General features: G+C 43.0%; 1 protein-coding gene across 3 annotated transcripts in view; it reads left to right on the top strand.

Annotated features, from left to right (window-relative positions):
* Positions 1-1115: 1115 nt before the first annotated feature.
* The window catches only part of MYRIP (myosin VIIA and Rab interacting protein), a 215385-nt gene continuing 198713 nt past the window's right edge, over positions 1116-17787 (top strand). The window contains exons 1-2 of one of the 3 annotated variants that reach the window (XM_030504223.1): positions 1116-1218; positions 14043-14192. In XM_030504223.1, the coding sequence (XP_030360083.1) occupies positions 14083-14192 (110 nt within the window). In that variant the 5' untranslated portion in view covers positions 1116-1218; positions 14043-14082. Of the gene's footprint in view, positions 1335-14042; positions 14193-17787 lie in introns of all 3 variants that reach the window. The other 2 variants (XM_030504215.1, XM_030504231.1) reach the window with 2 other exon arrangements.

Raw genomic sequence — 17787 nt, 5'->3', positions numbered from 1 at the left:
TGATTTTAAAACGTATTATACCTCCAGGGTTTCAGCTAGTAGTGTAAGGCTGGGGAGGGGGTTCTGTGTGGGTATTTTCTCACTCATTAACAATGCTTGGTGCATGTTATCAATTATTCTTCCAGTCAAAGCAATGATGACCTTTTGTGTGAGTCAGTCCCTGATTTGCTGCCATGTCATGAAAAACTGCTGAACACGACTGCTTCTTTTTCTTGTTTTTATTTAAAGAAGTTTTTTTCCTTTTGGGAAATTCCCAGACATGTTTTTTATTTTATAGTTGCGTTTAGGAAATGGTAAACAATATTTGATGCAGAATACTTCCCAAAGTTGTTCAGGGTTTTGGCATGTCTGCCTCACAGAGCAGCACCCATGTTACTAATGGGTGGCACAAGAAGTAAACATTTGATAAACCAGTTTATTTGTAATGCCACCAAATCAGTGTAAACAGAAGTATTACAGAAAACATCTCCCTTGAAAACCTGCCAGGATTTATTGAATACATCTGTCTTGACAAAGCACTTCAGCTGAGATCAAACAAACCCTTTCCTTGCAGTGAACAGCTGCAGCTATTTTAAAACGAAGTTAAGCAAGCCTGAAGGGAAAAAAAACCCACAGAACAGGGATGAAAAATAACACGACGGGTGAAGTAATGAGGTGGATACAGCACGATCTGCAGCGGCGCAGGACACAAACCGGCACGGTCAAATTAGACTCGCTGGTGATGGGAATGACTGACCAGGCCGCGCCCGGCGTGCTACATCCATAGGGATGTCATTCCTGTCCTTTGGCATCAACCGGCTCCCTTTTACCTCAGAAGACACCCCCCCCACCCCGGGCCTGCACCCATGGCAAGGTCCGCCCGGTCCCTTCTCCGCTCTGGCGGTGGCTGGGCGGCGCCGAGGGAGCCCCGCTGCGGGGCACAGCCCAGGGCACCCGCAGCACCACACACCCCGTTAGCGATGGGGACCGAGCACTGAGGCGCGGCCCCGCCGCCACCCTGCGCACCGCCCGCCCGCCCGCCCTTGGCCCGGCCCCTCCGCGCCCATTGGCCGCCGGCGCCCGGGCAGGTGCCGGTGCGCGGCGGGGGCACCGCGGCAGCACCCGGCGGCGCGTCCGGCGCTGAGGGGGGGAGGAGGAGGAGACGGCGGCGGCGACGACTACGCGCTGTCGCCTTGCGCTGGTGCGGAGCGGGAGCGGGGCACTCCCGGCTCCACGCAGGTGTGTGGCCGGGGGCCGGCGCGGGGGGCCGCAGCCCCTTCCCTGCATGAGCGACGGGGCGCGGGGAAGTTAGTGCCCGCCTGCCATTTTGGTGCAGCCCTCGCGTTTGGCTGAGGGTGAGTACGGCCGCGGCTGGGCAGGGGTTGGCGGTGAGGAGACACCCTTGGGGCCGCCCGCCGCAGCGCCCCGTCGGGGGGCGGGCGGTGCTCGGTTCCTCCCGGCCCGCTCCGCTTGTGAGGGGTCGCGGGCGGGGCCGGTCCCGCGGGCCTTGCGGGCTGAGGGGCCGCCGCCCTCCGCCGCCGTCAGGGCCGCTGCTCCGCGGGCACTTCTCGAGTGGGGGACCGGGGGCACGGTACGAGGCTGCTTTAATCACCGGAGTGATGTCTGAGGAGCTTCATAGCTGGCGGCGTGGTTATTCGAGCGCTGTCACTGCAGTGCATCATCATCATCATCGTAATTATCATTATCCTGTTTTACTTTCGATCAACTTCCCCGCCAGCACATGGAGGGTTTCGGCGCGGCTCTGCCTCTGCCCCCTTTTTACCACAGGAGCATCCCGCCACTCCGCTTGTAATGTATGCCTCAGACAGGCAGAAGCAGCGTGCGTTTTCCTAGTATCAAGGTCAATTTGTCGTAACTGCTGAGGAAAATACCATCTGGCTCGGGCTGACTTTTCCGAGGGAATCTAATTAAGTCGGAGCGTGTGTTGTGCTGGGGTTTCTGTTGTGGTTTGGGCGAATGTAACCAAATTAGATCGCAAAATGCATTAAGAGTGCGTGTGCGTCCCTCCTCGAGCGTGTCTGCAAGGATGTTAAGTGTGCCTAGCAATCTATTTTGACAAATGGTGGCTTTTGCCTTATACCTGCCATGTTACTGTTTCCTGTGTTTCTGAAAATGCGGGCAGCTGCCTTGCTGTGGAGCCCGGAGTTTGTTAGAATAGGCACAGCAAGGATTTTGGCAATAAAGGTTTTTACTTGTTCCTCTGATAACCCTTTTCTGGAAAGCTACAGAGAGAAAAGAGGGAAAGTTACTTTAGTTCTTACATTACCAGGCGTTTTTCTGACTCTGAGGGACCTGTCATCAAGCTGGATGGGCTTTTATAGTTGCTTATTAATAGTGATAGTGGTTCCCTGTGAACTGCATTGAGAGCGCTGACTCTATCCCTGCAGTTAAGTGTCAGACAGTAACGTTTGCTGCTTGCTTCTAGCTTGAGAAAGTGAGCAGAGCTGTGTAAGAAGCAAAAAGTGCTCTGTCTTGTACGTAATCCTTCAGGCTACTGCCTTACCCATCGTTACTCAGGAACTGGATTGCATCAGAGCGTATTCGCTAATGCATTATGCCTAAATGTCCAAACATGTACTTGGCGATCCTGTAGCCTTCCTGTAGAATTTGTCAGGTAACTTAATATAATGCATATAGTAATCACAAACAGAGTAGCATTTCCAGCAGCTGTGACACGTTAATTACCATTGAGAACTCCCAGAAGTCAGTTCCACCCCAGTAGCCCCCACAGGCATGAGAGAGAAAGAGCGCTGCCCCTGTGACAGGGTTCGTGTTCTGGACCTGCTGCTGATTCAAGTGCTACAGTATTGTCCTTTCAGACAGGTTAATGCTATTTAGCAGATTGTCTTCATCTGAACCACTGCCATCTAGGAGCAATAAGAGATCGAGAAAGCTGAGCTAAAACTGGTGTTTATTTTCCTGAGTCGGCTTCCTGCTTCCACTCTAACCTGATGAATATAGCTGAGTGTGCTACAGAGGGTGTACCCAAGAGTTGTGGACACAGCAGTAACGCACCTTTCTCACTGAACAGCTGCAGTAAACAGAACCCTTGAAGAACTTGTACTTAAACAAAGAAGAAAAGTTCCCTAAACTATGCATGGATGATGCTGAATAAAGCTGCAAATACCAAATGTGCTATTGTTCATAAACATATATCTGTATGAAAATGGGACTCCTTTGTATTGCTGCCAACATTAACATGCCCTATTGTTATCAGACTGGAAACTGCTGTTTGGCAGTGTGAACTGCCTTAACTTGCCTTTGGAGACTTGGACAAGTTCAAAGAAACTAGTTGAATGTAGTTCCAGGAAAACCAAAAGAATAATTTTTGTCTTTGAGAAAACAGATTCATTTGCTTGAGCAGACCAAGCCAACCTTCCTATGGAATGATTTATTCACCTTCCTTTTGGATCCAGGTGGGTTATTTATAGATTCTTAGAGATACTAGAGGCTTCTGGCTTACCTGTCAACCACTGACAGCCAGAAAATAAACCAGCCCCGAGTTTCTTACATTCAGAGATTTATATCAGCTTATTTTCAAAAGAAGCTTATTGAAAGAGGAAGATAACTGCTATATTTCAGTGTGGAGTGAAGCATACCAGACTGTTACTGAGATTACCAGAGAAACTTGGCCTTTATCTATGGCATAAATAAGGAATTTTTTAGAAGGGCTAAATACAGTGTAGTTTGGTAAGATTTCAGGTCGTGGTTTAGTTTTCTGTATCTCGGTGAAATTGGGCAAAAATACCTGTCTCCAAATTTCCTGTGACTTTACAGAAACCCAAAAGGAAGACTCCTTTTTATGTGGCTGGCACACTAGTAAGATCTCTCATTCATATGGTACAGACTAGTGCTTGTGACCTGCCTGCTATTTAATGTTCAGTTCATATGTGTTACACTATTCATTTTTTTTTAAACAATCTGACAGAAAAAGGTCTTGCTGCATTTTGTAAAACTGCATTTTCGGGCACTAAACGTGATGTTTGACATTCTATGTCTTGAAAAGAAATAAATAAAGCACACTATAGTGGAAAGCTTTAGTGTAGAAGAACAGAGTATAAGGGCTGCAGTGGCTTGACTGTACAAAAGCTAGTATCAGCATTATTGCAGTAATGACAGGTACTTCGATCTTATGGGTACTATTCTGGAAATAGGAATACATCAGGAAAACATCAGATTTCCAGGCCGATATGCGTTCAATTTTAACAGCAGAGCAGTATTTTTATTCATTTGTTTATTTATTTAAGAATGTTACACTAACAAAACCCCATATCTTGCAAATTTTTACTGACATATTAGTCCCTGAGCTGGGTAAAGGAAACAAGAACTCTTGTTACTTCCTATATGCTTTGTTTACCTATTGATCAATTGATGATCATAAAAGAAAAGCTAATATTGGTGTTTATTCAGATTATTGCAGTTATTACTGTCTACTGGTTGTTATAAAGCATTACCATAGGAAATGAATTTTGCATTCTTCAAGGCAAAGTACGCCTCCAAATAAAACATCACCTCTTGAAGTGGAGGAGCTAACTGCTGTGGGGATTAATCTTGCAGATGAGATGCTTTCGGTGGCATTGTCTCAAGTTGACTCATGGTGATCAATTAAGTAGTCTCCCTGAGTATTGCTGGTACTGCTGGCAGGCAGGCACAGAACTCTAGTCTGTCCTGCTGCCGAAGACCCAAGCTCAAGTTCTGCTGTGCAGCACTTCCAAAAATCTTCTATTTCTGGATTCTTCCTTGCAACATATGCTGCTGTTTGATGGAGAAGGATAAATGGATAAGTGACTTAATGCAGCCATCGTTTCTGCATCAAGTCTGTTTAAAGGATGCTGAGGTAATTTACTGTAGAAAGTGAGATGTAGGCTCTTCTTGTGATAGCAATCTGAAGTGTTGAGCCTCATTCAAAGGCTCTTAAAAGTCTGTGGCATTCCCACTGGCTTTAATGAGTCTTGAAGCCAGGTAACAGCCTGCAATCTTTGGGGTATTTTAGTAACAAAACAGTCCCTTCCCCAACACCCTCCACCTGCCTCTATGTGGAGTAATACATGGCTCTGCTGTTGTAAACCAACTTTCGGTCCTTGGAGGAAGACATTTCATAATCTGTTTGTTTGCCTTCAGGAGAGTAAAGAAGGCAAAACATGTTTACAACTCGAGGAGTAAATTTTATGTTCCGCTCTTGTGATGAGGAGTTTTATCTCTTCTGAAACTAATACAAGAAGAGCTCCTATGCTTATGAGGCATTACTTTTGATGCAGAAGGTCATTTTAATGTGGTTTTCTTCTGTTGCTTCTGGGCTATGTGAACAGGATGTTGTGTCACAGGCCAATCCAAACAGAAAAGTGCTTGTTTGTGCCATTATCATTAGTTGCTAGGGCATGGATGCTCAGTGCGTGATTTAAGTGCTGTTGACAGAGTTGCAGCTAACACTGTCCTGAAATACCTCGAGCTGCAGGGCGTACCTGGTTTTCTAAGCATTGCTAATCTTGCAAGAGGTTCGTTCCTTTTTTCCCCTTGAAGAGAACGGATCCCTCTGCCCCTCAGTGGTCATCCCCGGGAGTGCTTGGCATACCTTTCTGGAAGTTATCTCAGCACTTGCATCCAGCTGTCATCGGTGCTTTGGTATTTGTTTGACAGAACGTGAGTTGGATTTCAGTTACACTATAGTGCATGAATTGGAGCAACACCAGGTTTTAAAAACAATAGAAAGAGCTTTGGGGAGGATTGTAGAAGGTGTCTTCTGGTGATGCTGTTTTTTACAACCTTGATCTAAAAGGCAGTTCCAGAAATTGTCCATAGTTTAATCACTGCAAGCAAGAAGTCATGGGTTGAGTCCCAGATAAGAAGAAAACAGTTCACCTCTAGAGGAAGATCAGCCTGCTTCTTCAAACTCCTCACACTTCTAATGTTTAATGATGAGGCTTCAGATTCCTGCTCCATCACAGGTCAAAAAGAGGGGAATCAATGGATGAAATACTGTGTCCCACACACAATTAAGTGAACTGTACCTCTTCCATAGAGATATGTCATCAATGTAGTTGTGGCAGATGAAGAATACCTAAGACTGTGCTTTCAACTGGGGGAGAAGTCGTTGCTGTCCATGTCGTATCAAGGTCCAGAAGCTAATGTGGAGGACTAGAGACAGGAATTTTCTTGGTAAAGCTGATGTTCTTTATGTAGGAGCTTATCAAAGGAGCATGCTGTGTGTCAGTGTACTGGTAATGCCGCTTCAGTCTTCAAGAGTGGGCCTTGGTAAAGGGAACTGCTTTGAAAAATAAAGGTAGTAAGCTACAGAGGGGTCCTGTAGCTTACTAGTTCTTAGTGATGGTGGCTTAAGATGATCAAATAACAGCTTCTGTGGGGCTCAAAAAAGGTGTCTGTGCTGACTGGATGATTCTCGAAAGCCGTAAAAGGATGAACTGCTTTGGTTCTCTAGTTTAAATTAAAGGAGCTGTGAGGCTGCTCCAGTTTGGATCCAAATATGAGTGAACCAGCAGTGAAGTTGGCCTTTGAACTCCAGAAGGTGCCTGGCTCCGTCTTGTAATTGAATGTAAATGTTCTTTGTTTGTGTGAACTTGGGATCCAGAGCTTCAGGTTCATATTTGTTGGCCAGGGCTCAGATGCTGGTTTAATCTGTGTTGTGCAGTGTCAATAGAGGGGGAAAAAAACCCTAGTAGCCAAGCTCAGGCCCAAAGCAGAGCCTCTGCTAAGCACAGTGTAGAGTAGCTCCCAGTGTCAACAAACTAAACCATTAACTCCCCCACCTGACAGATTAACCAGCTCCTAGTTTGGTTTCCAGAGGCTTTCTACAGCTCCGGCTCTATTTTACTCTTGTTTTATGTCACTTAACAAATGCTTATCTAAACAATTGAAGGACAACCTGCTCCTTAAACCCTTTTTTCCGTGCATGGGGTGTAAGTTGTGTGCCAACCAACTGCAGCTCATCGCTAAGTCTCAGTGAAATAGGGCATGTGGCTTTACAGACGTCACTCTTTGTTATTGTATCCCTTATGATTCTTGCTTGTTCTAGCATAAATCAGGGTTAGAAGCACTTTGCAGGTGTGAGAACGAATGCAGAAGGCACAGTCTTATGAAGCTATTTTTGTTTTTATTTTGTTCATTTACTTGCTAATCTGTAAAATGCAGTAATTTGCAGTGGGGTTTCTTGTCAGTGCTTTGAATTAGCAGCAATTTACTGCATTAGATTTGTTTTCACATCTGGCAGCACTAGAGAACACAGCCTCATCGTGGCAGCTGCTGTTGGGAGAATTTTCTACCCTCTAAAAATAGGATTTCTGTCTGTGTCCTAGTCCTACAGAAAGATTCTCAGTCAGAGGTTAGTTCTTGGATTAAACTTAAGGATATGCTGATGAGTGGTATTTAGTAAGTGGGAGGCAGAATATCAATTAGTGCAACATATGTTGTGGAGGGGGAAAAATCCATTTTATTGTATAGGATACTCTAAGTGTGCCTGTGGTGTGTTTGCATATTGGTTGGATTTTATATTACGGATGTTTTGGTAGCAGTCAAGCAATCCACTTCACTGTTTACTTTTGTGGCTTGCATGGGTTGATCACAATATGGCTTCGAGTTATGACGAGATTCTTAATATATCATAACCCTTTTGCCTGTATTACTGAAATGCAAAATTAAACGTGTGCGCAGATCTAAAATGTATAGTTTCCAGAGCTGCTTGAGGTTTTACAAATGCTTCACCTTTTGTCTCAGTGCTTTCTTCCCCACATTAAAGATGTGAGCAACTCGGATGAGAAGCCTTACCACCACTTTATGTAGTTGTGATGCTTTGGCAGCTTGAACTTGGAAGAGTTATCTCAGTGGACCTATATTTTCTTGCTTAGTTGCATTTTATCTGTAGGATACTCCTCTATAGCTGTTCTTACAAATAGTGTCTGCTGTGGTGCTGGGGAAGGCGTTTAACTTCAAAACACATACTTGTCATGTGCTGCTCCACAGCTCATGCGATAGTGGACCTTCATTTCATTCTTCAGACCAGACAGGAAGATGGCATGTTGGCATCCGAAATAGAGGTCTGCACAGGAATATCCTGAGTTGTGTTCTCTTATAGACTCTTCCACAAGGAGGGAGATAAATATTTGAACATTTTCAGGCTTAACGTGGCATTCAACCTGAGCCCTTTTCTGGGTGCATGTGTTAGACTGCTACACAGATTAAAGTGAGTGCTCCCTCTCTGCCTCTTAAAATGAGATGGAGACTGCCATCAGTCCTCTGGAGGAGCAGAGAAGGATTTGCTGTTTCTTTCATCTCCCTTCAACCTGTGTAGCTCATTTGAGGGCCATTGATCATGAAATGCAGAGACTGGCGGGTGTCTGGGGGGGAAGGATGTGGTGTGTGTAGTGGGACAGGTGGGAGAATGTGATTTTTGCAGTCCTTACTCTTGAGGTAATGCTGAGCAGACGTAGCAATACAAATGAGCTTTTTGTTTAGTATTTCCTTCATGCTGGCTCAAGCTTAGAAAGTACAGTGAAGATGGGTTTGCCAGGTGTGTTCTGGTGTGGGTTTTATCACGGGAAGGTGAAAGAAGGGACATAACTGTTCAGTGGCTGCTGTTCTTTCTGTGCAGGGAGCCTGGGTGCGAAACAGAAAGCTTTGAGCCCCACTTTGCAAGTGAGGCATCCAAAGGAAAGCCCTTGCAGTCTGGTGCTTAAAGACATGGAATTTCTGATAGTGTCGGGCTCTTCAGATGCATGCCCTAAGTGCACATACGGGCTGTGATGGTTCACTTTGGGGCTTGGTTGACAGTCTGTTATAGTAATGAGCCGCATGAGTGCTTTAAATTGAAGGCATGTGGAAAAGAGACCAACTGCATCATCCCAGATGCAATTGCATGTCAGCATATTACTGCTCCAGTTTTGTCTTTGTCTCCAAGCTGCCCTCCTTGTTTCAGGAAGCGTAACAGTCAGTCTCACACAGTCAGAATACTGTCAAGACCCTTCGTCTCCACTACGCTTTCTCCCATAAGACAGTTGCTACTAAATAGAGAACACAGAGTTGAACACAATTTGCCTAAATTCAGCATAAACAATGGAAGATGAGACTGAAGTAAACTGAGAGCATACTAGAAAGCCAGGGGCAGTGAATTTCCTGCTCATTGCAGGGGGTTGGGCTGGATGACCTTTTCGAAGGTCCCTTCCAACCCAAACTATTCTATGATTCTATGCAATATGTGCTAACAGTATATGCCAGATGACCTTTGATCTCTAGCAGCTGTAGAGCCAAATTCTGATTAAGCCTTTCCTCTAGGGAGTTCACTGTTACCAGTGGGAAGATTATTCTGGTCAATGAAGTTGGCTTTTGAATTCCCTATGGGATTTATACTTGTGTGTCAGTTATAGGCCTGATACGTAGCTATAAAATGGTCATGATTTATTACTAAGATTCTCTTTTTAATGTGAGCTTTTTTTTTTTAATCTGTCAAAAGTAGCTGACACATTAAGTCCTCCCTGTAATCTTTAGGCTTTTCTGTAAAAATAAGGTTTGCTGTATAAATAAAATAGCTTCTGGGTTTTTTTTTTAGTTACAGTTTAATATGCTGAGTTCTGCTTCTGGGAGAGTGCTTAGGTGAGAGATGCTATTCTTATTAAACTGAAATGCGACTTTAGTGGAGCTTTTCTCGTTCTGCTAGTTCAGATTCAGTACTTAAAATAATGTAAAACACAGAAGCAAGAAGCCTGTGAAACTCCTATTTATTTCCTAAATAGATTAAAATTTAAACCCATGCAGTACTGCCCTTTGAACTTGAAGATTTACCATTTCCCCCACTATAGTATGTCCTGGCATTCTTCTAGATAAGTGCACACAGTTATTGTAGTAACTTGCATTAATAAGGAATATTTCTCCCAGAAGAAACTGAATGAACTTCATGGTTCTTTAAAACCTGCTGCTTCACCCGCTGCATCCACCAGAGAAACAAACCTGACTTTGCTCAGGAACTTTGCACCCTGTTTGCTTTTCCAAAGAAATCTCATGTAAAATTGGTACAAGGTTGACAGGAAGAGAATTTTCTGCTTTGGATACAGCACAGGAGACGTGCAGTAAATCTCAGTTAAAATCAGTGTGGGTGCAACGGGTAACATCCTCTTTGAGATCTTGGTCTTGCATCTCATTTAAAAAGTGGATACAAGTCCTCATGTTAAAGTCGGTTGGGCTGTGCTTCATTTTTCATCCAAAGAGGTGGCTTTGTGTTCCTGACAAGTATATTTTCTCTCTTTTTATTTTGGGACATAAGTTTATTTCCAGTGACAAGGGAAGAATATCCACACTATTGTTTACTGCAGCTTCTAGACTTCCTTAGAGTTTAAAGAAAGACTATGAAGTTTGTGACCAATATTAATGATGCCTAATTTTAGACTTACTGACGTGCTAGCTCTAGTAGAAATTACTTTGGACAGTAATGCTCTTTAAATGTTGTCTTTTGTCTAGAGTCTGCTTTGTTCAAGTGTGTTGACATACATCCAAACACAGGAATTCCTTCTACAGTTTCAACACTCGGACCTTGTTTTTGTCACCAAATAAATAGTGTGACACTTGATAACTTCTGTATGATATGTATTGTGATATTTACATTAAAAAATGAGTGTGATGACCTGGCGCTAGCAATGGGATCACTTACTTCAGACATTCAGTAAACAGATCTCTTTCAAATACAAGGTGTGATGAAGGAGCTCTGTTGTAGACAAAGTGCTCGCCTTCCTTTTTTTGGCTTAGAAAGATGACAATCCTGTATGATTTAAACAGGCAAAAGGTTCATCAATAAGATTGTAAAAGGAATTTCTTAAGGTACTAAAAGACTTCTGCAAAAGTTGGTCAAACGCCAAATTATAATGGCAAGACAGATCAAGCAGTATTTCTTAAGGCCTGACAGACTGCTGGAGGAAGTGAAGATGAGTTGGTTGGCAACAGAATCAAAAGACAGAATTACTAGCAGCTTTTTTTCTTCTTGATTTTTCTACCTGGAAAATACTAGAAGTTGCAGAGTAGCAGAACAGGGTAGAAAAAGTGGTGTTTGGTTTGGTGACTAAAGCTGAGAGCATGTGAGGGAAACGTATTCTGTATGAAATATTCCAATCGCAAATAGCTGGGTTGAAGGTGTTTGTGCTACTGGCTCCTCAAGTATCACATTTCATCAGTGCACTTCAAGGAGCAGCATTTTATAGCAAAAATGAGGCTGTGTTGTGGAACCAGGCGAATCTTGATTAAAAATCTGCTCAGAAATGGGAAGAATTGTAGGACATTCTTGTTTGCAGTGCCAGGGGATTGGAAGCATCTCTGCCAGGTACAAACTGTATAACCCCACTGAGACTTCTCAGCCCAGAGATGAGCCCTGGCGCTCCCAGCATCTCGTATGGTAAGATGCTCCAGTCCCTTAATCATCTTTGTGGCCTTGAGCTGCACATACTCCAGCAAGTCTGTATCTTGTACTGGGGAGCCCAAACTGGATGCAGCACTCCAGATGCAGTCTCATTAGAGCTGATTTCTTTGCTACACCATAAAACTAAGATGCCTGTGTTGTACAATGCTCAGTGTGGGCACTTGCAGAATTAGCTTTAGAATGTGGCTCATTGTCAAGCAGTAAATCTGTTTGAAATGTTACTTGGTGCTTTGTGGGCTTTCTCCCCACCCTCCTGGAATGCTAATCTTTTGCTGAGGCTGCAAGTCCAAACAGCTCAGCTGTCATATGAGTGACTAGGAAATATCCTACTTGCCCTCATTTCTTGGGTAGATGCTCTTGTCCATTTCAAAATTCAGAAGCATTTGAAACATTTCATTTGCTCATTGCTCTGTGGGGATTTTTTGGGGTTTGGGTGTTGCAGTGTTTTGGTTTTTTTTAAGGTTAAATTCAAGAAATATTTCTGATGTGGAAGTTTTAATTTGATTTTAAAACCAACTGTAAGAAGTATTAAGATTGGAGTATTACTCAAACAATAATCATGTGTTGCAAGCCTAGACTTTCCTGTTATAGTGGGTTAATTTGTTCAGCAAAAGTTTTCTAGAATCTCAACTGGTTTAGGTTGGAAAGGACCTTAAGACCATCCAGTTCCAACCCCCTGCCATGGGCAGGGACACCTCACACTAGAGCAGGTTGCTCCAAGCCCCTGTGTCCAACCTGACCTTGAACACTGCCAGGGATGGGGCAGCCACAGCTTCTCTGGGCACCCTGTGCCAGCGCCTCAGCACCCTCACAGGGAAGAGCTTCTGCCTTAGATCCAACCTGAACTTCCCCTGTTTCAGTTTGAACCCATCACCCCTTGTCCTACCGCTACAGTCCCTGATGAAGAGTCCCTCTCCAGCAGCCTTGTAACCCCCTTCAGACACTGGAAGCTGCTCTGAGGTCTCCACGCAGTTTCTCTTCTCCAGGCTGAACAGTCTTAGCAAAGAAGTATTTATTACTCGTGAAGGCAAAAGCCTAAAAGTGAACATCTGAACAGCCTCATGTAAGTTATTTTCAGTTGAGGCCACAAGTTATTTTAGGCTGCGAAACTATTTTGTTGTCTGTTTTTTGTTTTTTAATGTAACTTGTTTCACTTCCTCTGGAGGATTTGCCATTGTGTATTTCCAAAATGCATAATCCGGATCTACTGAAAAAGAGACATCTGAACATTGTTTATTTATAAAGTGCTGTGATACTCCCAGATCAGAGGTATTATTTCCTGAGGGGAAAAAACCACACAAGTTCCTTGGAGGTTTATGTACTATTAGAATGCAGGCTGAGAGTCTAACAGGTAAATAAACCACATGAAAATGAAGTTAATGTCGCTGGTGGTTTTAAAACATATTTATACTTCAAATTGAGTCATTTCTGACCCCAAAAATCAAAGGTAGTGGGGCTGCGTGCTTCCCCCTTCTAATGCATTTAGGAGTAAATTTCCCCCTTTTAGTACATGCTCATTGGTAGTGGCAGCTGGATCAAAGGGCTAGTTTTCCTTACCTATGTACCACAGCTTGTATGTGTGAAAAACCACTATTAATTTTCACAGAGTTTCCCAAAGCATTTTGCAGAAGACCTGAAGGGAGAGCTTATTATGGCAGTTGTTAACTTGATGCTCAAGAACAACTGGAGCTGCGTCTTTGATCCCTTCATCTCTTCATTGTTGTGTGTCTCAGGCAGCTGTAGCCCTACCATGGAGGTTTCTCCACTGGCTCCAGCAATTGCTTAAAACAGGTGTTTTAGTTTATATCCTGAGTTTTTCCCATAAAGTGAAAAAAGTGAATTGGAAAAGTCCTGCTTTCTTTCCTGTCGTGGTGGTAGCAACATCTACGTCTTTCCAGTCGCGCTGGGAAATGCATTTGTAAATGGTACCTGCTTACTTCTTTTAATGGTGTTGTAAAATAATTCCTGCTTTCTTATTTGGTAGGACAGAAAGACCTTTGAGTGTTACAGAAGGGTCTGTTCTCTGTTCATACACATTCACAGGGATTTCGTTTTGTAAATGCAGAGCCACGGTGTAAAATCTTCAGAAGTACCTAAACCTGACTTCACCTGAGTTAGTTGAACGTGTTTCTTGTTGAGGGCAACACTGAGGTCTCCCCTCAATATTTATTATCCGAAATAATTTCTCTTTTGCATTTCTTTTTAAATCAGGGGTGACTGGTTTCAGTGCATGGAACTGGAGAAATAATTCCGAAATGTATCATTCAAGCTGCACCAGGGGAGGTTTAGACTGGAGCTGAGGTACAATTCCTTCCCCAGAGGGTGCTCAGGCACTGGAACAGGCTGCCCAGGGCAGTGCTGGAGTCACCGTCCCTGCAAGTGTTCACACCCCGTGTAGACGAGGCCTTCAGTGCCATGGGTTAGCGGTGGCCTTGGCAGTGTGAGGTTACTGGTTGCCGTCCATGATCTTAAGGGTCTTTTCCAACCTAAATAATTATAGGATTCTATGATGTTTTTCTCCGATGGCAGTAGCTTTTTGTTGGGCAGATGTGCCTGTGATTTCAGCACACTTGGGGAAAATATCAGTACTTTCAATTGATTTTGCATTTTTTTGTTCTGTTTCTGATTTCAGATATTCCTCATAGCTGTTCCGATCCAGGGCAGAATATACAATGGGGAGAAAACTGGATCTTTCAGGCTTGACTGATGAAGAAGCAGAGCATGTGCTCCAGGTGGTTCAGCGAGATTTCAGCCTTCGGAAGAAAGAAGAAGAAAGGCTGAGGTAAGAATAACAACATGATTAAAAATATTGGTCTCTCTGGATTATTACAAACTGTTTTTTGGGGAAATTGGAGAACACAGCTCTTTTGTAGTGTTCCTATCACAGAGGCAATAAACATCCAGGCTTCTCTACGTGAGTTCAATTATTGAGTAGTAATTCAGTTTTGTTTAGTCTACCGTGGCCTGAACCACAAGAGTGGTCTCTAAATCATCTGTGTATGTCACCTGGGTAGAGACTATAGTAGTGGTTGACTTTAACAAACAGATTTAAGAGAATTTTTTGCTTGCTGTAGTCAGTTCCTTTTATTCAGAAACTTTGTCTGTATGCAAACACCTGAAGGTGAAGAAGTTCAACCCATCTCCTTCCTCCAAAATAATCAATGGGGCACATTATCCATTGTATTGAGAAGTTAACTCTGCTTTCAGTAGCCTCTATACAAAATGATTGCAGGCAGAAACAACCCAGAAGAAAACAAATGGAACTTGTTGGCAAGGTGACTTTCTCAGCCCGGGAACTTCAGTATGTGACAAGGGGACTAGTGACAGAGACCTGGATTGGTAGATGCAATATTTTTCTTGTAGTTTCAAGAATATTTCCTGGAATTATTATGTCTGACTTTTATTATCTTCTTTGAACATATCATTATTTATTCTCTAGAACAGTCTGATGACTCCCTTTCCAGTTGGCAAATGCACATCTTAGTAGCATTATAGATATCATCCATTTCTTTATCATTTAGCATCAAGCTGAAGTCAACAAGGCAGGAAGATGACTGAAATAAGCACAAAACTAGGCATATATATTAGGTGCAGTTGGAACCGAGAGGAATCCTGTGTCAATTTTCTCTTCCTATTTTCTGAAACTACTTGAAACATTGGGAACAAGAAAGGCAGCTTGTGGCATAGGCATAATTCAGCGTTGGCATGCTGTGCAGGTTCTTGCTTGGGTTGGTACTACAAGCTTGCCGCAGGGAGGAAGGGCTGGAGGAGGATGGCATGCCCAGTATTTATTTTGCCTGTTTGTTTTGCTGTGGGTAGCACTGATTCTTTTTGATAGCCTTTCACAACAAAGCCAAGAGAGTTTAGAACCAGTTTCAGGAGGGTGTGTGTGGGGGCTGTTTTTATGTGACTGGTTGTATCTTACTGGAGCAAGCATACCGCAGCTAGCAAGTGCTGGAGCATCTTGCCTGTGCTATACAAAGATGCTGTACTGAGAGGAGGAGGGGGAAGGATGTAAGGCATGCCCACAGAAAATTGATTGGAAAGCCTGGAGAGAGAAAGTTCTTGCTGGTGTTTGTGTTTTACCATTTTGCTGCTGAAGTTGTCCATGACGCTTGGTAATTGAACGATCACAAGTAGAAAACTGGTGTAGGAAGGGAGATGAAACTCTGGAAAGGGAAGAAAAACACATGGACTCAATGTGGCTTGTATAGGAGTATGTTATTTTTATTTCTCCTGAATGTAGTATGTTAAGTTATGTAAGTATGTTAAGCTGGAAATAATGAGCTGTACTGACAAAGTTCTGAAATGTAGGCTGATATTTCAGTAATTTTAATGACCTTAAAAACTATCTGTGAAGTTTAAAGCTTGCTCTCTCTTTTTTACAAAATGCAGAGTTAAAAGGGCACAACAACACATCTTTTTGTCATGCTATGTAATAAGAAATGTTGTCAGATAAGAAACTTAAACCTTGCTCTAGATGAGAATTTTCAGCCTGTAGCAAAACAGATCAGTTCTTGTGTCTGTTTGGACGTTCTTGGCTGCATTGCATTGGATTTTAGGAAGTTACCAACTGGCAAAATCTGCAGGATAGCTTCACTTCAGAAGTATTGCCAAGCTTTGTAATCTTTTTAAAGAGGAAACACTGCTTTATATTAGACTGCTGTTAATAAATTCAAACCCAAGTTATATTTGTGGGTTCCCCCTCCCCCATAATTAATTCCAGGTAGCAACGTTAGTCTTTGGATGGAACTGTTGAAGCTTTCATGTGTGGTACTTTCTTAAAATAGTGTTTCTGGATAATTCTTCATACAATGGTTCTATCTTTGGATGGTTTTCCCCACAAAGATTTCAGTAGCTGTTTGACAGATCTCTCTCTGGATAATTCCTGCTGGTAGCAATTATTTCTAAAGATCAAGAACTACTTAAAGGAATATGTGGCAGATTTCTGCAGTATTGGGAGAACAATGAAAACTAAGAAACCTGTAAGTAGTTGATGGCTTCAGTTTTGCTTTGCCAGCAGAAGCTGAAGAGTTAAGTAACATACGACAAGAAATGAAGTTTATCTTCACTCCTAATAAATGCGTTTAAGGTAGTAAAATGTCAGCTGAGAGCTAACGTACTAATATCTCTTGTTCCACGTTAATTTATTGTTCCATATTCTGGAAACAAAATGACATGATGAATGTGTGGAGAAAAGCCATACTGATCATCTGCATTTTCTGCTGCAAAGCTGTTCGGAATCTCTCTGCAGTGAGAATTCTCAGCAGTGGTTCTGTAATTGAAACCTTTCTTCTAACTTTATGCTTGTGTTAGCAGACAGGCTGCTCTTGTACGTTTTGTGAACGTCTAGTTGGCTAAAAATAGGGAGATGACAATAATCTATAACCATATGTAAATAGTGATTAGTGCGGCTCATTTATTATGCCTTATTGCTTCATATTAGTTCAGTTTCTTTTCTTGCTCTGGCTCTTGGCCTGATCCCAGATGAATAATATTTACTGTTCTTTGTTGTTTGTTCACCCATAATCTTTCTATTTTGATTGTGTTGGTTCTGTTCCTTGGCAGTAGTGTTGTGTTGTTATTGACTGCAATGTTAGTGTAATCATCCGGAGTCACTGAGGCTGAAGTGATAACGCACTCTGGTGAATAGATGGGCTTGGTTTTCTGTGAATCAGCTGAAGCAGGCAAATGGGGCAGCTCTGACAGAATTAGGAAGGGGGTGGCTTTGAGTTGCTTGGCGTGTGTGCTCAGCACTGCAGCCCTGTGCGCATCACCTCTGCCACAGGAGCTCTGCAGGCTGGCTGGGCTCCTGGCTCACTGATAACCACAGCTGGCTTGTTCAGCAGTTGACTGGACACACTCATGGTTTGTTTTCTCAGGAACAAGTTTATTTTCTTAATCTTTGCGTTTCACACCTCAGCTGCAGGAAAGCAGCAGTAGGGAGGATTGGATTGTTTTAGTGTTTTGCTGTGTATAATGTCTTTGTCATATCTGCAGTTTGTGTGTGTTTTGGCTTTTAATGTTTTAAAGAAATGGCAGAGGAGTGCTTACAAGATCTTACAAGGCCAAATATGTGTTTGTGTTCATGAGATAGGCCTCTTTACATAAGCAGACGTGTAAAAGAGAGCGTTGTCTTTTATTTGTTTCCATTTACTGCCTCCGTATTCAGTTTTCCAGATTGTCTAAATCTGCCATTGTTTATTCTCCTGTGCTGTGGGCAGAATCAGCTCCCCCTTTAGTTTTGTTGTTACAGTTACCACTGTATTTATAAAGATGCTTGCCCCTTTATTTGAGGTCAGGAATGCTGAGAAGTCAGCATGTTGTAAAAAAGTGAAATTAGAGTTTTACAGATTATCTTATTGTGGTAGATATTC

This window comes from Strigops habroptila, chromosome 1 (genome assembly GCF_004027225.2).
Source record: "Strigops habroptila isolate Jane chromosome 1, bStrHab1.2.pri, whole genome shotgun sequence".
Classification (NCBI taxonomy): Eukaryota; Metazoa; Chordata; class Aves; order Psittaciformes; family Psittacidae; genus Strigops; species Strigops habroptila.
Note: the sequence above shows the minus strand (reverse complement) of the source record. Positions and strands in the feature narration are given on the sequence as shown.